The 23,015-nt window shown below is 44.6% G+C and overlaps 1 protein-coding gene across 1 annotated transcript in view; it reads left to right on the forward strand.

Annotated features, from left to right (window-relative positions):
- Positions 1–22,447, forward strand: part of CPLX1 (complexin 1) — a 110,539-nt gene extending 88,092 nt beyond the window's left edge. Inside the window, exon 4 of the mRNA XM_021005527.2 lies at positions 18,493–22,447. Within this exon, the coding sequence (XP_020861186.1) occupies positions 18,493–18,690 (198 nt within the window). The 3' untranslated portion in view covers positions 18,691–22,447. The remainder of the gene's footprint in view (positions 1–18,492) is intronic.
- The last annotated feature ends 568 nt before the right edge of the window (positions 22,448–23,015 follow it).

Consider the following 23,015-nt stretch of genomic DNA (forward strand, 5'->3'; position numbering starts at 1 on the left):
GATTAAGGGCAAGGGAGGAAGGGTTATTCTTGGATAGGAGCACAGTCATCTCATCCTCTAAAACCGGAGGGAGGGGGGAGAAAAGATGGCAGAAAAACATGGAGTGTTTGAAGTGTGGAGGAGATAGGAGGGAGCACATGACCTGTGGCCTCAATCTTCTCAGCAAAGTAGGAGGTGAAGTCATTGAAAGCTGAAGACACTTAAACTCTATTTGGAGCATCTCAACAGAAGGAGTCTGTGATCTTCCTGAGCAGAATGTGTTGGAAGCAGAAGTAGGTCATTGACCTTTTGGTCTCCCAGTGATTCTGTGCACACAACCTTCTGCAGGGCCCTGAAAATCTCTAGCTTTGAACTCAATTCAATTCAGTTCCATCAGTCCACTGACTGCCTGTACATCCAGGCTTGTGTCAGGCTATCCATTCATCTTTATGGGGAGGAAGAACAGGAAGGCCCTCTGCTCTCCTCTCAGGAAGCTCCCAGTTTTGAGACAGAGGAGTAGATGTACCCTGCCCTCAGGGAGCCTACACTCTGGGAAATCAGGGTGGGAGGGTAAGGGAGGAGGAAAAGTTGGGGGAGACATTGGACTAATTTACAGGGAAAAGAACACATTGCAGTGGACAGTCTAAGGCAAGAGGGTTTTTGGTTTTGTTTCTTATTGTTTTTTGTCTTTATTGGTTTTTTTTTATTGTTTTCATGGTAAAAGGAGAGAAGGGGGAGTGTCTCCACGGCTTGGAGAATGATTCATGCAGAATGTCTTCACCCGCCCAGTCATCCAGGTTAATGGTCATGGGGTCATCCTCCTCTCCTCCAAATTCATTCAGCTGCAAAATCCTGTCTGGGTTTCCTCCACAATAGATTTCACATCCATCCCTCTTTTTTCACTCATACAGCCAAGGCCCTAATTCAGGCCCTTATCGCCTCTTGCCTGTGCTACGGTAATGGCCCCCTAATTGGCCTCCCTGCGCCCAGGCTCTCCCCTTCTCAATCCATCTTCCACACAGCCATCACAATAATCTTCCCGAGGCACAAATCTTCCAACGATGCTACTCTCCTGCTCGGAAACCTTCAGGTTAGGCTCCAGAATTAACTACAGCTCGAGGCTGAAGGTCCTGCACGATTTGACTCCAGATTTATTCCATATCACTCCCCTTCCCGTATTCTTATGTTCCAGACAAACTGACCTCCCACCTCTGTGAATATGCAGAGGCTGGGCCCCAAACCTGATCTGCCTTCTCTCCTCAGCCCTGCCACTTAGAATCTGTAACTTTCTTCAAGGTTTAGCTCAGGTTCCCCCTTCTACTGGAAGCCTTTTGCAACCCCCTCCTTGTTAGTGCGCTCTCCCTGGTCAGAGCACCTCGAGTCTGCCAATTTCCTGCCAATTCCACGACCCCCAGCAGAAATGTCTGTTCTTTGAATGGGGAGACATATTTTTGCCATTGTGCCCAGAACAGTCTTGCACAGTTTTGACAGGGAGTGATTTTAGGCCTATGATTTCATTAGTAGGTGGAATTTAGTCCCTGTGTGGAACTTAGTCTTTGAGAACTGCTGGGAGCACCGAGCCTTGTCTCCTGTCCAGAGTCATAGCACCATTATGTATCAAAGCCTTGGCTTGGGCCCAGCCCATCTGGCCTCCAGTGGCACCTCTCTGCTCACTACGGGCTCCCTATCTGGTGCTTAAGAAGTGTTGGTTGGGGGCAGCTAGGTGGTGCAGTGGATAGAACACCGGCCCTGAAGTCAGGAAGACCTGAGTTCAAATCTGGCCTCAGACCAAACACTTGACACTTACTAGCTGTGTGACCCTGGGCAAGTCACTTAACCCCAATTGCCTTTAAAAAAACCAAACAAACAAGTATTGGTTGAATTGAATCGAATGGAATAGCCAGTGATGGCAATAGTCCTAAGTTGACCATGCCCTGAGCCCCAAAGTACACCTCTGCCCATACACAGGGGTTTTTTTGGTATAGGGAAAGAGCCCTGGGCTGGGAGTCAGGAGACCCAGATCTAGTCTCAGCTCTGTTACCAATTCCCTGTGTGAGCCCCTTTCCCTCTCATGACCTCAGCTTCCTTCTTTGTAAAGTGGGAAGAATAACAATACATATATGTGCGGATGTACATGTGTGTATGTGTGTGTATGTGTGTGTGGACACATATACTAACTGTCCCTCCCAGTTTCTTGCCATCTACAATTTTAATAAGTTTGTGTTAATTAACTATACGCTTATAAGTAATATATAATTTATATTAATTCATATATAATTAAGCTTATAATAAGCTCTGCCTTTATTTAAGTTATTGATAAAAATTTCAGGGCAGATAAGGGCTGTTGAGAGATCCTTGTTTACAAACGCACACGTATATAATGATTTGCAGTTTTCAAAGTGCTTTGTATTTACTCTCATTTGAGCATCACTCTATCCTTGTAAGAAGGTGTATTGTGGGTATTATGCCCATTTTACAGAAGGAAAAAAACCTGAGGTTTAGAAAGAATCACTCAGTAGAGCCAAAATTTGAACTCGGGTCTCATGGTCCAATTCTCCTTTCCCTAAACCATTCTGTACACAGATTACAATGATTGCTACCTCTCCTCGCTCACAGCTGGTGTTAGCAGCTAGCAGGGTCCTGTGCAAAGCATTCTAGGAGATGAAGCACTTTGGGAGAAACAAAGCCCCATCCCCTGTCTTTGTTCAGAGGGGCAGGCTGTAGCAGCTCAGTCCATTGTCTCCTCCTACCCCGGCTCCAAGCTTTGCCAGCTGCTACCTCCATCCCCAAGCTCCCCTGTGAGAGGTCATGGCTCTGAGATCCCAGAGGCCGACTAATGCACGCCTGGGCAGAGAGCCCATTATACTCTTAGGAAATTCCATTTCCAATTTTATTTAATGCCATTTGAATGTATTCCTGAGCTCAGAGAGTCTACGATGCTTGAGAAATCCTGAAACACTAGGTTTAATGAGGAGTAAAGATGCCAAAGGATGGATGCTCAGGTCTGAAGGTCCTTGTTAGCAGCATCCAGCCTGGAGTGGTTCATCCTGGGGAGGAAATATTCACTCGTAGGTAGACAAACAGGAAAGCTCCCCGAGGCTGCTGGGTTCTTTCAAGGATTTATTATTTTCTTTAAGAATCAGTTTTTAATTGTGGGACTAGAGGAATTAAATAAAACACAGATTCTTATATAATTTTCTCAGAATAGCTAAATCACTTTCTGAATGCTGGATTTGGAGTCGGGAAGACCCAAGTTCAAATCTTGCCTCAGACACTTGCTGGCTGTGTGACCCTGGGCAAGTCATTTAACCTCTATTTGTCTCAGTTTCCTGATTCATAAAATAAAGGGGTTGGGCTCCTTGATGTTCAAGGTCCCTTCTGTTTCTAAATCTATGATCCTATGATCCTATAGCCCCACTTGGGGCCCCTCCCACTGCTCGTTTTTTTCATTTCCTAGCCTGAGGCTGGGTCTGTTGGACTCTCTGAGAGTTATCTCTGAGGGTCTTGAGTGATCAGTCCCACACCCAGGGGTGCTTGGGAAAGCTCTCCTGCTGTTTATCAGCGACAGAGCGACACCACGTGGCAAGTGTAGAAACATGCCACTTTCTTTTTACCCAGAAAAGTCCAAGAGAGTATATGCCCCAATATAGATAACAGCGTCAGCTGAGAAATGATGAGTTTTGCCAAGTCTGCTTGTCATCCTGCTGGCTTCAGTACCTTTTTCTTTCTCTAAGCATCAGAATACTTCAGGATCTATCTTCTGTCATATTCTCAAAGGGCCTGGCTTTTGGCTACCCCCAGCTAATTCTCGCTAAAATGTTAATGGCTAATAATAACTGAAAGTGTTTTTCCCTCCTGACTCTAGGGCTATTTGAATTTTTGCGGGGCCCTCTGAGAAACCAAAAACCCACATAGAGCAAACTGTAATGAGGGAAGAATGGCACACGTATTTAAATTAATGGTAAATTGCAGAGGGTCTCGAATACCAGGCTGAAAGGCGTTTGGACTTTATTCTGTTGGGCATAAGGGACCATTTTGCTTTTATTTACACAGGAATAACACACACAAATCAGTATTTTAGAAAGATTAATCTGACAATCTGGAGTACAGTTTGGACCAGAGTCAAGGAGACCAGTTAAGAGGCTGTATCAATATAGTATAGGAAAGAAGAGATGTTGGCCTCAACTACTGTGGTGGGCACATTACATTAGTTGGATGGAGAAAAGGAAAAAAAAAACCAAGAGACATTACCCAGACCAAGGCAGGATTAACAGAACTTGGTACCTGGTTGGATGTGAGGGTTGAGGGAGAGGGCTGAGTCAAAGATGAACCTGATGGTGCCACCATCAAAAGAAACATGGAAATTAAGGCCAGGGGCAGCACCCGGGGGGGGGGGAAGGTGATGAGTTCAATGTTGGACACATTGAGTTTGAGATAGAGATATTTTCAGGACAGTGATGATGAATCTCTGGGCAAAACAACAACAACAAGCCTGAAGGTAAAAGTATTTTCTCCTTTCTCCTATTCCCCATTTCTTTATCTTGTCCTCTTCCTTTCACACATTTCACTTTCCCAGGCATCATAGTTAAATGGGTGCTTGTCTTTCTGCTCTTGAAGGAGAAATTCCTGGTGATTAGGGTCTGTGTTTTATCTATCTATACATCTCTAAACCAATCCAATTAAAAAATATATCTGTTTGCTTGTACAAGGGACTGTGTCCAGCACAGGACCTGCCTGGCACATAGGAGATGTTTCATAAGTGTTTGTGGAGCTTAGATTGAACAAAGGACATGGGTGGTGTTTTCACCATTGCTGAGGATTCATAGTAAGTACTTCATAAATACTTGCCTGATCAGCAATCGACTGAATGATTGACTGATTGAAGACAGGGGTTGGTACGTGATCCCAACAACTTACGCTGATCTTCAGTGTTTGCAAAATTCCATCCTTACAACAAGCCTATAAGGTAAGTGGTGCAAATATCACATCACCCATTTTATATGAGGAAACTCAGGCTCGAGAGGTCAAGTGACTTGCTTGGGTCATACAGCTCCTAAGTTGTATGGAAGGAAGGAAGGATTCAAAACCAAACTTTCCAACTCCAAGTCCATAACATATTGGCCTTCAACAATGAGAAAGGCAATATGGAAGGATTGAAAGAGTCGTGGATTCAGAGTCAAAAAAACTGGGTTCAAGCTTTGGCTCTACAACTATGTAATCTGGGGCAAGTGACCTCAGTCTCCTCCTCTGTAAAATGAAGAGGGTGGATTGGATGGTCTCTAAGTCCAGTCCAGCTCTAACAACTATGATGCTAAGCAGCGCACTAGGTAAGGAGGTGATGCCTGAGAATGGGGTTGGCTTTCTGATTTGGGGCTTTTGTATACAGGACTGACAGGCTCTTGGCCAGGGATGGAGCATGTCTAACAAGTATGTCTAAGAATGGAATTCCCCAGAGACAAACTGTTCTAATACAGATGGTTTTAAATTGAAAAAGGAAGGGAGAAAAATATTCTAGATACCATGGACAAATATTACATAGGAAAAAAGAGAAACAGTGGGGTACCTAATACTTTGCAGGAGGCAATAACTGGGAAGAGGGAAAGAAATTATATTTATGGTCTCACATGTCTATACATCAATGTGTAGAGTGTGGATAATGAATGAGGGAAGCTGGAAATGTGAATGCAAAGAGAGAAATATGAAGTGAGAGTCCTGTCAGTGATAATCTGAAAGTAAGGTATCACTGAGATGACGTGGGAGACAGCTCACAACTGGAATATGGGGATTCAAAAGGAATAGATTAACTCATTTAGTAACTCTGTCTGAATAGGAAATAAAGTTAGTCTGACGACTTGTTCTTGATGAAGCTATGTTGCCTCTTTGTAATTAATACTTCCTTTTTGTGATTGTTCAGTCATTTTTTCAGTCATGTCTGACCCCTTGTGACCCCATTTATGGTTTTCTTGGCAAAGATATTAGAGTGGTTTACCATTTCCTTTTTCAGCTCATTTTACAGATGAGGAAACTGAAGCAAAGAGGGTTAAGTGACCTGCTCAGGGCACACAGCTAGTAAGTGTCTGCGGCCAAATTTGAATTCAGGAAGACTCAACTTCCCGACTCTAGGCCTGGTGCTCTATCCACTGTGCTGCTTAGCTGCTTTCTTTTTCTAGATGTTCACTAGACATATCTTTAATGATCCATTCTAGAATTTTCTCAGGAATTGAAGTCAAGCTCCTTGACCCATAGTTTGCATACTTTCTTCTTCCTTTTTTGGAAAATAGAGTTATTTTCCCTTCTCCAATTTAGAGGCATCTCTCCTTTTTCCATGATCTTTCAAATATTACTAACATTGATTCAGCAGTCATAGCTGCCATATTTTTTCAAGACTGGAGGATATAAGCCATCTGGGCCAGGTGTCTTAAATTCATCAAGAACCACTAGATACTCTCTTACTAACTTCTTACTCATCTTGGGTATCAATGCCCTATTAGTCATTTTTGTTCTGTCATTTCAGGTGTAAAGGTCATTCTTGGAGGGAAAAATTCCTCCAACAGAGCTTCTAACAAACAAAACAAACCTTTTTGGTTGTCATTAGTTTCTGCCATCAGTCTCATCACATCCTGAGCTTTAGCATTCCTGACACTATTTTTAGAGGGTTATGTCATTCCATTATATTCATCTTCTGTTACCTGACCTTGCTTCTATTTTCTGTACACTAAAAAAATCTAATTTTGTTCGTGAGTACCTTGACCATCCATACTGGTCTCTTCAGACAAATCTTATTTTCATCTTCATTGGAATTGTTTCCCTTTGTGTTCAGAATAATCTTGTTCCCTTTTTTGGACAGGTTTACTAGACTGGTATTTTATCAAAGTGCTATTTGCAGTTCACATCCTCAAAGGTTACACTGTTTAAACCAGAACTTTGGCATGTCTTAACAAGCTGGAAAGACTTCAAGAATAGTCCCTCTAGTCAATTCTGTGTCTATGATCTAAGGACTGGCCTTGCTGGGCTCAGAGAGACATCAGTAATAGCTTGGCCACCTGTTGATGAATTTTTTTCAGCCATAGCAACTTGTAATGACTTCCTACAAAGATATAGATGGAGGCATGAAGAGGGAATTCCTACACTAATGAAGTGACAGTGCCTTGAAGTATTGGAATATGTACTAGAATAGTAGATAAGGAAAATAAAAGGTTTGATATCTCTGAATTTCACCAAGGCATCTAACAGAGTCTCTACTAATATTCTTATGGACAAAATGGAAAGATGTGGATTTGATGCTCATATGGTTAGATGGATTAGGAACTGGTTTAATAATTTGACAATAGTGATCAATGGACCAATGTTGGTTTGGAGAGAAGTTTCTCTTTGGAAGGATTACCCTAGGGATCCGTCATTGACTCTGATCTGTTCTGACATATTTTTATTAATAAATTGAATGAAGGCAGAGCTGACAAACATTAAAATTGTGGGTGGCAAGAAACTGGGAGGGAGAGCTAGTACACTGAATGACAGCCAGTCAGGATACAAAAAGATCTCATCAAAATAGAACAAGGGAATAAATCTAATATGATGAAATTAAATAGGAATGAATGCAAAAACTAGGTTAAGTAAAAAATAAAAATCACCATTCCTAGCACATGGTGGAGGGGAGGGAGACTTGGTTGGATCACCCAGTTCATGTGGGAAAAGTCTGTGGTTTCAGTGACCTTCCAGTCAATATGAATTGGCTGTGGTAATATGGTAGCCAATGAAGCTTAAGTCTCTTAGGCTGCTTTAAGAGAAGGGGTATTCCAAACAAACGTGGTGTTCATTCTGCTGTCCTCTGCCCAGGTCAGCCCACACCTGGAATATTGTATTCAGCATTGAAGACCACATTTTAGGAAGGACATTGACAGAAACTGACCACAACATAGTGAGGGCATTGAAAACCGCACTAATTCAGAACTGTTTGAAGGGCCTGGAGGTGTTTGGCCTGCACTCAGGGGATGCATGATAGCTATCCTTCAAGCAACTGAAGAGCTTACCAGTGGGACTAGAAATAGACTTTCTCTGCTTCTGTCTCCAGAAGACAGAACTAGGAGCATTAAATGGGACTTAAAGGGAGGCAGAGATGTCCTCCAGTAGAAGATGCCCCCTTAGGAGTTGGTGGGTTCCTGGAAACTAGAGGTATTCAAACAAAGGGTAGATGACCACTTGTTGAGGGTATCATAGAAGACCTTCATCTTTCACCTAAGGGTTGGACTAATTGACCTCTGAAATAGGTTCTATATGATCCTGGAGCTTGAAAGAGAGGCCAAGCTCTTGTGAAGGACAAGTATAGATACTGAATTGAACTGGAGTAGAGTGAGAGGAGGGCAGTAGATTGAATGGGAGTGGAGTGAGGTGAGGTGAGGTGCTGGATTCTTCATTAAGAGAATGTAAAATGAAGCCACTTTTCTGTCCCCTTTCATACAATTAGGTTGGAGTCAAGACATGCGGCAGGGCAGGGCAGCTTAGATCTTTGGAAGCCAAAGCTCAATGGGTGGAGAAGGTATGCTGATGGTCAGTGAGCATATTTCCCTGATTTGGGGAAAACATTGACATTTCCATAGTTTCTTTTGTGGTCTAAGTATGACTCAGGAATCCTGGACCATGGGTCTCTGACATTACTCTTCCTCTGAATTCCCATACTACCTGAAGGCCTGCTTGTTTAGGGGAATCAGAAACTAAGAAATCTTGCTCTGAGTTTATCCAGTGGCTTTCTCCAAAAACACTGAGAGATTCCCCCAAGGCCCACACTGCAGCCCATTTTGCCAACTGAAGGTAAGGGTAGAGTGGTCACCACAAAGACCAAATCCTTCTGAATCTTTTAGAGGCTTGAGCCAAGAAACATTAAGACTCCCCAAATCTGTACCTACTTAGTCATTCACAGAAAGGGGTGGTTTCAAAACTGGGATAAATAAAAGTCCCTTCTGATGGGTCTCTTACAGAACAAACCAGCCTGGGGCCTGGGTGTGGTTGCTGCTTCCTGGGCCATCCTGCTGTTCCTGCCTTTCTGTCTAGAGCATATGGGGTTGGGGGGTGGAGGTGGGGAGGAGACTATGTTGCTTCAGCCCTAAAGTTGCTGCCCCTTCCTCTCCTGGCACAAAGAAAGCCCTGCCTACCACTCTCCTTCTCACCCGAGGGAGACATCCGGGGAGCTTTAAATAGATCTCCCTGCTTTCCACTAAAGTAGGTCGGTGAGAAGGAGACCAGCCAGCCCGTGCAGATGTGGGCCTGGCAGCCCCAGGTGCCAGGTGCAGTGGAGAAGGGATGTCAGCCTGGGCCAGGAAGGGAGATTGGTAAAGTGGTGACTCAGTTTACTAAGGACTATTCATGCTTCTTTCCACCCACTCTGACTTGACTTTCTGCATTTTTCCTGTCTGTGTCTCTCTTGGCCCAGTTGTCTCTGCTTCTGTCCTGTCCCATCATTCTCTGTATGTCTCTTGGCCTATAAGTCTCTACAACTCAACTGCAGCCCTGTCCATCTCTCTCTCTCTCTCTCTCTCTCTCTCTCTCTCTCTCTCTCCTCTCTCTCTCTCTCTCTCTCTCTCTCTCTCTCTCTCTCCTCTGAATATCCCTTACTGTCTCTCTTCAGACACCTGAACAATTCTGCCTGGTTCTCCCCTGGCCTCGAATATTTCTGCCTATCTTTCTTCTGGGCCCCATCTGTATCTCCTTGTAAATTCTAACTAGTCTATGATTTAGGTAAAAGGTGGCCAGCAAGTCACAGTTAGTCCTAGTTTACTTGAATTTCCATTATCTCTATGTCCTGGACTGAGTCCAAAATTGGCAGTAAAGATTCCATCAGACTATGGATGAATGGAAGCCACCATGGTGTCATCCAGTCTAACTCTGCATCCATAGGGATTCCTGTACATTTATCAGTCTGCAATATGGCAAGAAGCCAACCCCTACCCTTCAGACCCGCATGGAGACTTCTTAAGAGTTCCAGATGTAAAAGGCAGAATATGAAAACAAACCAATGGGTCAGAGGTTGGGGAGAAGGACAGGGAAGGGGGTACAAAGTAAAATGAGCAGTAATGAGAGCCAAGACTCAGTGACATCATTTGAGTTCAGGGCCTGGGGCGTCTGAGCCATTGTGACCAACTCCACGTGGTCTCCAAGACATCCATGTTTGCAAATGGACAGGCAGATGGTTTGGGCCGACAGTCACTTCTGGCTTAACAAATTTCAGACCTGAATTTCTGGGGCTAAGCCAGAGAAGAAATGCATTTCTTGGGCCACCAACCGATACCTGGCAGAGAGGGCTCAGGCATAGCAAATAGCCAGAAACATTTGTCTGTCCCCCTGTTAAAGATACAGCCTTGGGCTTTGTGCTTCTGCTAATCTGGGTCAGCATCTCAGAGGACCAGTTCTTCAGCATCAACCCCAGGGACCTGTGCTTTCACCTAAGGCTTTCTCCTTTGTTAATTTCTAAACTGGGAAAATGAATAAGCATTGATAAAGTGCCTACTATGTATCAGGTACTGTGCTGAGCATTTTTTGCATATATCTCATTTTATTACAATTACAAATACTATATCCCATTGCACCAATCTTAGACCCTGACCCAAAGCCCAGTTACGGCCTCAAAGCTTCCTAGACCATCCAGGCCCATGGTCCATCAGGGCCTCTTGAGCTTAGATATCTGCCCCCGGAACCTGATTTTCTTTCCCCTTCTCGTGTTGCTGCTACTATCACTGGGGGCCCAATTCTGGCTTTTGCTCCCTCCTTTCCTTCTCTCTTCTATCTTTACACATTCCAGACCATAGAATCTCTTTTCTAGGTTTAACTTACAAGGGAAAAGAGAATATATAAATTCAGAAATAATACACCAAGGAAAGGTTATTAGGTATGGGGGAGGGGGGGGAGTAAAACTACTTAATCCCAGATAAAGTGGCCCTTGACTTTTCTAAGCTATTCTAATGTGTTCTATCATGATTCTTTCAAGGCCAATGCCCACTCCCAGGCAACAATGCCTTGTCTTGACTCATCAGGGCACTTCTGATGTAGCTCATTGGTTATTCTAAAATCTCAGGTGCTCTCTCTCAGCTAATCAACCAATCAATAAGCATTTATTAAGGGTTACTGTGTGCCAGGCACTGTGCTAATCATAATCAAGGTAACTCAATTATATGGCATTTTAGAGGTGTTCTATTCACATTCCTACCCAATCACAGGCATTTCATAAACTCTAAATTGCTGTTTAAATGTGGGTTATTGTTGTTAGCATTACTAATTTCCCCTCCCCAGAAGAAAGTAAATAAAGACAGTCTCCATCACCTTAAATATCAGAATAATTCTACCCAGCTTGTAGGTTGCATCCAAAGGCCTCCACAGACCCCCATTTTCTTTAGGCCCTTAGCCTCTATGGCCAGGCCTCCTTTCTCCTGCAGGGCCCATACAGTTTGCTTGGCCAGGTTTCACAGGCCATGAGGCAGAGCCAGTGGGAACCATGTACCTCTGTTCATGCGTGCCTGTAATTGGGAAAAAGGCCTTTTGCCATGAAGGCATGCTGGTGGCTCTGGGTTCTTTCCAGACTGACTTCAGAGCCAACCCGCCTCCGCTTTGGGGGAGGAGAATCTAAGTAGGGGGTAGGGAAAGAGCTGGGCAGAAAGGGATTGCCTTCTTTTGCTTGTCCCCAGAGGCTTCACTCTTCCCGGGCATAGAAGAATCTTCACACTGCTCGATCCAGGCACTGAGGAGTGTTTTTCTGCTTGTCTCATGGCACAGCTGAGGAGTATTCATTCTGTTCATCCTGAACAAAGAAGAGTCTTTACACTGACCTTTCCTGTGCCCAACCCCCAGCACAGGGAATCTTTTGGGGGGAGGGGGTAATTTCCCTGAGGCACAAGGGAGTTTTCATTCTATGTCTTCATCCTGGGCATAGAAGAGTCTTCACAATGATCTTCCCAAGCACAGGGGAGCTTTTTTTTGCTAATTACCCAAGGCACAGGGGAGTCTTCATTCTATCCATCCTAGCCATAGAAGAAGAGTCTTCACGCTGATCATTCCAGGCTTGGGGGAGTCTTCATTCTATTCATCCTAGCCATAGAAGAAGAGTCTTCACACTGATCATTCCAGGCTTGGGGGAGTCTTCATTCTATTCATCCTAGCCATAGGAGAAGAATCTCCACACTGTGATCATTCTAGGCAGAGGGGAGTGTTTTTGTGATGGCCTCCAGGGCACAAGGAAATTTCCACCTTGCTTCTCTCATGGACAGAGGAGCCACTACTCTGCTCATTCCAGGGGGGATCTGTACCCATCTTTGAATCATGAAATCTTCAATTTAGAGGTCACCTATTCTAACCCCCTCCTTTTAGAGATGAGCAACTTGAAGGGCTAGAGGGGTTAATTGATTCTTCTGAAGTCATACAACCATCAAGTAGCTGAGCCCAAATCCTCTTTTTGTGTCATGATCCTCTGTGTCAGTCTAGTGAAACCTCTGGACTTCTTCTCCAAATTGTTTTTAAATGTATAAAGTACAGGGAACCAATTATATTAAAACACAGTTATCAAAACATGTACCCCCAAAAAAGTTCACAGACCACCTGTTCTAACCTGTGTGGTACCAACATAGCACACATTCCCATCAAACCATACGTGCTCCTCTCAGGCAAGATAAGACAACCTACATGATAGCACAAACTATATGTAGTTCTGCTAACAACACATATCAATCAATAAACATTAATTAGCTACCTACTATGTACCAGGCACTGTGCTAAGCACTATGGATACAAAAAGAGGCAAAAGACAGTCCCTGCCCTCAAGGAGCTTACAATCTAATGGGGAAGACAACATGCAAACCAATATATTGAAAGCAAGCTATATACAGGATAAATAGGAAATAATTAATAGAAGGAAGACACTGGAATTAAGAGGTATTCGGCAAAGTTTCCTATAGAAGGTGGGAATTTAGTTGGGACTTAAAGGAAGCCAGTAAGATGAGGAAGGAAAATCATTTCATGGATAAGGAACAGCCAGAGCGAATGCCTGCAGATGAGATGGAGTGTCTTGTTTGTGGGACAGTCAGTGGTTACTGCCATTGGATCAGTGTCTGAGGAGCGAAGGGGGCACATGCGGGAGACGGGGCAATGGTGAAACTGATGGGCCTTGGCCACAGCTTGGCCATGTTTGTAGACAGTAAGAAATGAACCATTAGGGAGGGAGGGAGAGATTGAAAATAAGTGATAGAGGCAGTCAGGAGCAAAACACTTTTGAGGAGGTGAGGGTAAGAGGAGAGGGAGAATAGAATAAATAGGAGGGGAATGGATGAAGAGAAATACAGTTAGCAATCATAACTGAAAAAAAAATTTTTGAATCAAGTTTCTCTGATAAAGGCCTCATTTCTCAAATATATAGAGAACTGAGTCAAATTTGTAAAAATAAAAGCTATTCCCCAATTGATAAATGGTCAAAATTTATGAATAGCCAGTTTTCAGGTGAAGTAATCAAAGCTCTCTATAGCCATATGAAAAAAATGCTTTTAATTACTATTGATTGGAGAAATGTAAATTAAAACAACTCTGAGGTACTACCTTACACTGGGACAAAAAAGGAAGATGACAAATGTTGGAGGGGATGTGGGAGAATTGAGACACTAATGCACTGAATCATCTACAATGATTCAACCATTATGTAGAGTAATTTGGAACTATGTCCAAAGGACTATAAAAACATGCATACCCTTTGACCCAACATTACCTAGGTCTAAACCCAAAAGAAATAAAAAACAAAAAGGAAAAGGACCTATATGTACAAAAATATTTATAGCAGCCCTTTTCTGGTGGCAAAGAATTGGACACTGGGGGGAAGCCTATCAGTTGGGGAATGGCTGAACGAGTTGTGGCATCTGATTGTGATGGAATACTATTGTGCTATAAGAAATAATAAGCAGGCAGAATTCAGAAAAACCTGGAAAATTTTACATGAAATGATGCAAAGTGAAATTAGAACCAGAAGAACATTGTACACAGTAACAGAAATACTGTAAGATGATCAAGTGTGAATGACTTAGCTATTCTCAGCAATGAAATGATCCAAGACAACTCTGAAGGACTTATGATGAAAAACGCTATCCATCGTGGAATATAGAGAAAGAACCAATGGAATCTGAATACAGATCAAAGCATACTTATTTTTACTTTATTTTTCTTGGATGATGAAAGGTGAAAAGCCAATAGATTTTGGTTGGATAAAGGGATTTCTCCATTTTTTAACATGGAAGTGGTACATCTGTGGGTGATGGTGAGATCAAGAGTATGGCCATCTTTGTATGTGGCTGAATTGAGGTGGAGGAATAGCTCAGGACAGGTCAGTAGGTTGAGGAACTGAGTGGTTAAGGTATTTGAGAGACAATCAATATGTATGTTGAAATCCCCTAGTATGAGGGCAGGAGGAAGGTGAGAAAAATTGTAAGCTGGGTATTAAACTCATTGAGGAAGGAAGGGGAATGACCTGGGGGTCTGTGGACAACAGCCACCAGGATTTAGATTGGGTGGTAGATGTGAGTAGCATGAAATTCAAAGGAAGAGAGATTATTGAATTGATGGAGGAAGGGGGAGAACCTGGAAGTGGCTCTCCAGCCGCTGTGCCTCTGCCAGTGAGCCAAAGAGAGGTGAAGGTGCAGCCGCTGGAAAGGGTGGCCAAGGGTGCTGTTTCATTATGAGGAGCCAGGTTTCAGTAACAGCGTGATAGATTTAAGATGAAGGGAAGCCCATTGCATATGAAGCAGACATTCCAGAAGGCACTGGATGATGAGCAGGAGCTCCGAGTCATTGGGCTGTGAAGGGCATGGCTAAATGTGAGAATGTTCATCATTGACTGGAAGGTGCTCTCAAAGGACAGGCGCGGCAGGGGACAGGAAGCCCGAAGTCAAAGAGAACACTGCTCTTCCTCGCACTGGTCAGCCACATCCCACCAACCTACATGCAGGATTTGCTAATACAGCACATGGCATTCCACCAGTCCATATATAATTCTGTGAACTCATGCGTTTTTCTACCAGCTTGATCCCAGAAACAAGGACAGACCTTATCCAGCATCATTATTTGATTCCATTAAAACCAAGTGTTCAGGAAAAGAACATTTCTGGGGTCAGTGACTTCTACAGGAGCAATATTGTGAGTGTTAACAGTGAAGGATCAATTGATTCTAATGTTAAAATGGGCTTTGTTGGGGGCAGATAAGTGGCACAGTGGATAGAGCTCCAGCTTTGGAGTCAGGAGGACCTGAGCTCAAATCCAACCTCAGACACTTGACACTTACTAGCTGTGTGACCCTGGGCAAGTCACTTAACACTGACTGCCTCATCCAAAAGCAAAATAAAATAAAATAAAATAAAATGGGCTTTGTTCTTCTGCAGCACCGGCATTGGTTGGAGGTATCATAACTGGGAGATGGCTGGTAGTGTTTCTGTCACTCACTAAAACATTACCCCAGCTATATACAAGCTCATCCACTTCTATAGGCTCCCACTAGATGAAAGGTTTATTCAGTGTCTGCCATGCTCCAGGCACTGTGCTAGGCACAGGGAATAGTTCACTCTCCTGCCAGAATGTACTGGTTCCCACCAACCCATGTGTGATCTTGCCAACTCGCGTACAATTCCACCATCTTTCTGTTTCCATTTTCCCATATGCGTTCTCACAGGCAGTTCATATGTGGACCTACCAGCCCACTCAAGACCCCACCAATCTGTTTGTGACCTTGCCAACCCATATATGATTCTGCCAGCCCACATGTGATTCCACTGGTCTGTATGGGATGCCACCAGGCCATACATGATCTCACCAACTCATACCCCCACACACTACCCAGTCAGAAAGAAATTCTCTCACTCTTGACTGACCTAGTTTCCTCAAGGTGCCCCCCCTCCACTGCCCACACACAGCTCCAGCCTTAGAGATAGCTCAGTCAAATGTTCTGCCAATGGTCTGATTCCTCCAGCAACAAAACAATGGGAGGGAGGGACGGTGATTCCTCAGGGAGCCCCTGCCACCTGTCCCAAGGACAAATAGCCCTTCCTGCCCATTTACACAGCAGTATCTGCCTTAATGCTCTTATTAATACCCCCATTAATACTCTCCTGGCTCTTTCCATCAACACTCTCATTCCTGTTTTCATTATCTCTCTCCATAATGCCCTCATCAATGTTCTCCTTAATACTCTTGTTAATGCCCTCATTATTGCTCTCATTAATACTCTCATTATTGCTTCATTAGCATATTCTATAATGGTATCATTAGCATTCAAATTAATACTCTCCTTAATGTTCACATTAGCATGGTCATTATGCTCTTAATACTTTAATTAATCCTGCCATTAATGTCACTAGTCGATCCCATTTTCATGGTACTTGGCAGTTTGCAAAGTGAAAAGTAGTATGATACGGTGGGTAGAGCCCGGGACTTGAAATCTGGAAGACCTGGATTCGAATTCCACCTCATGGACTAACTAGCTGCATGATCTTGGGCAAGTCACTTAAACATATCCGTGCCTCAGTTTCTTCATCTGTATAATGTAGGGGTTAGGTTTTAGGGATTCCAAAATTCCTTCCCTTTTAAATCCATGATTCCTTTATAACAGTAATAGCTAGCATTTATATAGTGGCTACTATGTGCCAGGCACTGTGCTCATTGCTTTACAAATATTATGCCATCTGATCCTTGCAAAAAGCCTGGGAGATGGGGCAGGTGGGTGATGCAGTGGATAGAGCACTGACCCTGAGTCAGGAGAACCTGAGTTCAAACTCAGCTTCAGACCAAATACTTGACACTTACTAGCTGTGTGACCCTGGGCAAGTCACTTAACCCCAATTGCCTAAAAAAAAAAAGCCTGGGAGATAGGTGCTAATATTATTCCCATTTTACAGTTGAGGAAACTGAGGCAAACAAGTTAAATGACTTGCCCACTGGTCACTCTGTTAGTGGCTTTCACTCATTTTTGTCATAATGTTTTCAGTGTTCTAAAATCAATAGCTCTGAACTGGTTTGGGCAGGAGGAGCTCTCCCACAGTTACTCCTTTATGGGGAGTTCAGCTTGTTCGATTAAACCTTTTCATTCTGGGCCCTTAGTCCCTTTTCTAGAGGGGATTATGGTTCAGGAAGAGAGGGACTGGATTAAATGGTTTCTGAGGGCTGTATTATGGTCAGTTGAAGCTTTTTTTGTGGTGGGGAGGGAGACAAGAAAGAGGGAATATGGGAAGGAGAAGGCATGAGGGAGGGACATGATTTGTGTGTGAGGGGAAATGGAAAGAGGAAGACCTTAGGGATAAGGATGGACAGAAGAGGGAGGAAAGAGGGAGGGGAAGGGGAGAAAGAGAAGCACAGAGAGAGAGAGAGATCATGAAAGGGAGGGAGAAAAGGCAAGAAGCAGAGAAGGAAGAAGAAAAAAGGAGGAAGAGGGGAAGGAGGAAAGGTGAGTGTCACTCAGTGAAATTCTGAGGTCCCAATCTGTTGCCAAGGACTGTCGATTTTATCTTCATAACAGTGAAATTCTGAGGTCCCAATCTGTTGCCAAGGACTGTCGATTTTATCTTCATAACATCTCCTCCACATGCCCACTTCTCTCCATTGGCACTGCCACCATCTTGGTACAAGCCTTCATCACCTCACCCCTGGACTATTGCAATAGCCTGCTGGTGAATCTGCATACCTCAAGTATCTCCCTACACTCTAGTCAGTCCTCCTGCTCTGCTGTCCAAGGGATCTTCCTCAAGTGGAGGTCTCCTCCCCCAGTGCCCCACTCCATAAACCCCAGGGGTTCCCTATCCCCTCTGAGACCAAATATAAAATCCTCTGATGTTCAAAGCCCTTCAGAACCTGCTCTCCCTCCCATGTCTCCAGTCTTCTTACACCTTACGCTCCCATACCTACTCTTCAATCCAGGGACACTGACTTGCCTTCTGTTTTTCAAACAAGGCACTCTTATTTCCTGACTCCAGGAATTTTCTCTGGCTGTCTGCCCTGCCTGGAATGCTTTCTCTCCTCATCTCTACCTACTGGTTTTCCCAGCCTCCTTCAAGTCCCAGGTACAACCCCATCTTCTATGGGAAGCCTTTCCTTATCACCATTCTAGAACCTCTCCTCTGTTTGATTATTTCCCATTTATCCTATGTATTTATATACTATACTATATATGGTATATGTAATGTATATACACTATATATATAGCTGTTTGCATGTGGTCTTCCCCATTAAACTGTGGACTCCTGGAGAGCAGGACCTGTCTTTTATCTTTCTTTGTTGCACAGTGTGTACTGACTGAAGATTTATGGTCTCCTCATGCCCTCTTGACATGTTGCTTATCATGGTCCTTGGTTCTTCTAATTCCTGCAACTTTCAGAGGTTCTCTGAAAGAGCCTCTCTTGTGAACTGCACTCTGGGCCCTAGGGAGGAAAGCCTCCAGAAGCTCAAGGTGAGGTAGGTTGATGAAACGCTGTTCTCAGCCCTAACTCTTTTCCTTCTGTCCTTGCCCCACAGTATGGGATCAAGAAGAAGGAGGAACGTGAGGCAGAGGCCCAGGCCGCAATGGAAGCCAACTCTGAAGGCAGCCTTACGCGTCCTAAGAAGGCCATTCCACCAGGTTGTGGTGATGAAGAAGAGGAGGAGGAAGAGAGCATCCTGGACACCGTCATCAAATACCTCCCTGGTCCTCTCCAGGATATGTTCAAGAAGTAATTCCCCATGGACTCTCAGACTGTTTCTACCACGAACAGCAAAGCAATGCCGTTCCCACCACTTGGTGGGGACTCTCAATCTCGCCACCTACCACGCACCCCTCTGCTCACTCCATCTCCCTGCCCCCTCCCTCCCCTGGCTGCTCCAGGCCCCTTGGCCAGGCCTACTTGTACATAGTCCCTCCTCCCCACTCTCCCCAGTAGATGCCTCCCATCCACCAGATGTCAGGAGCAGAGTGCCGCAGTCTACTCAACTTTAATTATAAGCCATAGTACTAGGTGTGTTAGGAAACTCAGCTAATCAGGCACCTCTACACTCGACAGAGAAAAGGGGAGACCTCCCAGTGGCTTCTGGCCCCAGAATAGGCAGCATCATATTCCTGGAGAGCAAGCAGGGGCTGCTTTTAATTATCCATGGGATATTTGCCATGACCACCAACGCAACAACAAACCGGCCTTGGTCACACGGGGCTTCCCCACTCCCGTAGGTGTCTTCACCATCGCTGCCCTCGCCCAGGGAAAGGGGAATTTGTCTCTCTGTGCAGGGACTCTTTGGAAAGGCAATCATTTGAAATGCAAATTTCCCATAGGAGGGCCAAGCCTTCCCAAATTTTTCTTGTGTTAATACCACTGCCACCCAGGTCTCAGAATCCAGCCTAGGGTTATTCCACAAGCAAGAGGAAAAGAGACTATGCAAGGGAATGACTAGGGAGGAGGGAGAAAAGGGGTTCTGGGGTGTTCCCTGAAGTTTGCTGGCTTTATGTACAAAGCTTCTTAGAGCACCCTAGGAAGGGGTCAGGCTACCCTTTCTGCCTCCATATTATGATTCACACACACACATGCACGCACACACACACACACACACACACACACACACACACACGCCCCTTGGGACAGAGACTGTGGAACTGTCCTCCCACTGTGGACCATATGATATTATCTGATCATCAGTATTAGCATCTTGTGAGACATTCCCCTGTTGCCCCAGTGCTTGGGACAAGGATGGACTGTCTTTTTTGTTTTCTCATACTCTCCTGTAGGGACATGGAGGCACGGAGGTCAGGGGGCAACTGGTATTAGCTATTAGGATCTCAGAATAAGTATGAAAGGCCAAAGTCTCAATGCCACATCTTTCTTCCTGGGCATCACAGCCCCTGCATGAAAGATGGGGCTATTATTAGAAACAGGAGCTTAGAGCTCATTGTTCTGAGACCCTACTGTTATGGAAACCAAACTCAGGAAAGTAAGGATGAAACTGACCCTAGAGAAAACTCCCTTCAGAGAGGAAGCCTACATCGCCTATCCTGCCCCTCCAGGGTAGATTCAGGACTCAGGACCCTCTTCCTGAGCAGGGAATGCCCTCCAAGACAGAGTTAGGACATGATGGGCATCATGGCCCCTGTCCTCCACCTCACATTCTAGGATCCACCACTTCTTCCCCAGTTTGTCTTTCATTTTAAATGGACTTTTCAGTTTTAACAAATCATCTAAAACTGTCTATCTTTCCATCATCTGCCTTTCTATTTACCCATTATCTATCTGTACATCATCCATCCATCCATCCATCCATCCACCATTCATCTCTGACTCTCTGTCACTCTCTGTCTTTCTGTCTCTTTCTATGTCCTTTCTACTAGAGGGTTCTTTCCATTCATGCCTTAGGATATTTCAGGCTAGAAGATTACTATGAGAAATCTCTCCAAACTAGGCAGGAAAAATAGATATTTTTAGAGGGTAAGATGGGGAGGTGACAGGTCACACCTTGGATATTTTCAAATTTCTTTCTAAGGAGTGGGGAAGGGAGTGCTGTTCTGGAAGGCCTGTTTGATAATCTATCTCTGAGATCTCCACACAAGCTCTGGCTCCAAGGTTACATCTCTAGACCATTTTTCCTACTTTCCATATTCCTCCTCATAGTCATTGAGGGGTGGGTTGTACTCCCCAGGAGGCCCCCATCAGACCATGTGGCCTAGAGAAGTGAGAATGGAGGAAGGGGAGAGGCTGCTATTTGGGGGCCTAGAGTGAGGATGCATTATTTCCATTCAAACTCTCCGTTCTGGATTGCTGAGGCCAAGAACGATGAGAAGGTTGAAATGAATGGCCTGGGTATGCATTGGAAATCTTTTCTCCAAAAAATACTGAGCTCAAGAATCACACTATAGGGCCTCCTGGGGCTTAAATGATCACTGTGCCTTTTGGGACAACTTGTAGCTGGGAGAGGACCATTTGTGCAGAAAATAAATCATGAAATCTATTAGTGTCCCTCAAGGGAGTCTGGATCTCTCTATTTCTCTGTCTCTCTCTCTCTGTCGCTCTGTGTCTGTCTGTCTGTCTGTCTGTCTGTCTGTCTCTCTCTCTCTCACACACACACACACACACACACACACACACACACACACACACACACACACACATGCACTCTCTCTCTCCTCTGCTAGACCTTAGTAGAATGCTACTCAACATTCTCAACAGAAGAACTGACCGTTGCTAACTCACTTTGGAGTTTCTCTCTCTGGTCTTTCCCAGAGAAAGCAAATCTGGAGCCCACCACCTCCCTTAGAAGTACTATTGATTTCTGCCCTGTCAGTCCCCATCCCTGAAGAGTGGAAAGAAAATGAGAGTGCATGGAAGGGATTTTGTCTTGTTTTAGTTAACAGGGTTGACCAAATTCAACACCAGATCCAAAAATGGGCCATCCATGCTGAAATCTTCTTTTGGCCCCTGGAATCGAGACTATTTTGACCCGGGCCCTTATATCCTTTCTCAAATTGCAGAGACTTTTGGCTAACCCCATACCTGTACCCTGTGTCCTGGGACTTGTTCTCAGTGATGGACCGGAGGCAGGTATAGGATTCCCAGGCTGGATTCTAACCTTAATTTTGTCCTCCACTTTCATCTGGTTTTCATATACTATGTTGAATCTCAGGTAAGTGAGGTCTTCTGTTTTGGGTGAGTCTTTATTCAGACAGTAAGGGTCCAGCCACTGTGGGTGACCCACCAGACATCTGGTAAAAGCAACCTCTCTGTCCTGATAAAGGCGCTATCCAAATCTCCACTTCTCGGAGGGCAAATAGTTTAGTTTGGCACTGACCTTCATGACCTTACATCGATCCTTAGAGAAAGCCATATAAATCAGACTGCAATATTAATTACGAATGCTACTCTACATTACAGGAGAATAGACCATGTGCTAACTCAACTTTGGAGTTTCTCTGTCTGTGTTTCTAGCTCTGTGTCTTAGCCAAGTACCTCCCCCACCCCCTCCCTCTTTCTAGCTGTAGGGGGGAGAGAGAAATAAGAATGCTGCTGAAAACCCTGTGCCGCTCCCTTGTGTGCGTGTGATGTTTTTAGGAACCTGCTATCGTGACTGGCCGTGGTCGTGACTGTAACATTTGTTATCCTCTGCGTCCCCACTCTATGTCTCTGCGCGTTTTATCCTGTCCCCAAGATGAAATGCATCATGTTGTCAGTCAGTAAATCATGGGAGGGGAATGTCTTTCCAAACTGCTTGTTTTCACAAATGCAAACTTTGAGTAGACGGGGCATTTCCTAATAGCAATGAGCTTGTCCTCCCAGTTTCCAGATGCATGGAGCCCCTCCCGTGCACGGTGTGGGGCCAAGCACCACCCGTGCATGGTGGAGACATGTGGATGTCCACCCCATGGTGCTTTGCCTGCTTCTCTTCCTGCATGACGTGGTGACCAATGTGATGTTCTTTTCCAATGGAATCGCGGCCAATAAAGAATTACGTGATCTCACTCCCTGTGACTTTTCTTATTTTCTCAGAGATGGGACTGGGGGAGATGGGAAGGCATCAACCCACTGCTGAGTTGCCTGCATGCCTGGTCTAGACTTTCCTGGCCATGCTATGGAGGAGGATGAAAGAGTCATAGAATGATAGCCCAGGAGCAGGGAATTTAGGTATCATTTAATCCAATTCCATTTGACAGATTGGAAAACTGAGGCACAGAGGGCTTAGAAGGACGAGATGAGGTCCTGGACTCAGAATCCTGAAATCAAGGGTAAGAGACAGGACTCACCCATGGGAAAGAGTGAAAAAAACAGGACAGTATGTGATCAGTGGACTAGTGAGCCGAACTTGGTTCCTCCTGTAGTAGTGAGAGGAAGGAGGGCTGAGGAGGAAGGGAGAATGTGGGATGGCTAGGCTAAAAGAACTTCAGGATCATGGAATCCCCAAACCTCAGAGTTGACAAAGACCTCAGAGAGCATCTAGTCCAACCCTTGTGGGGCAAGAATGCCACTGCAGCATTTCCAATAAGTAGTAAAGACCTCTTCTGATGACTTATGAACAGTTGGCTAATAATA

The sequence above is a fragment of the Phascolarctos cinereus genome, unplaced genomic scaffold (genome assembly GCF_003287225.1).
Source record: "Phascolarctos cinereus isolate Bilbo 61053 unplaced genomic scaffold, phaCin_HiC Scaffold_9;HRSCAF=440, whole genome shotgun sequence".
Lineage (NCBI taxonomy): Eukaryota > Metazoa > Chordata > Mammalia > Diprotodontia > Phascolarctidae > Phascolarctos > Phascolarctos cinereus.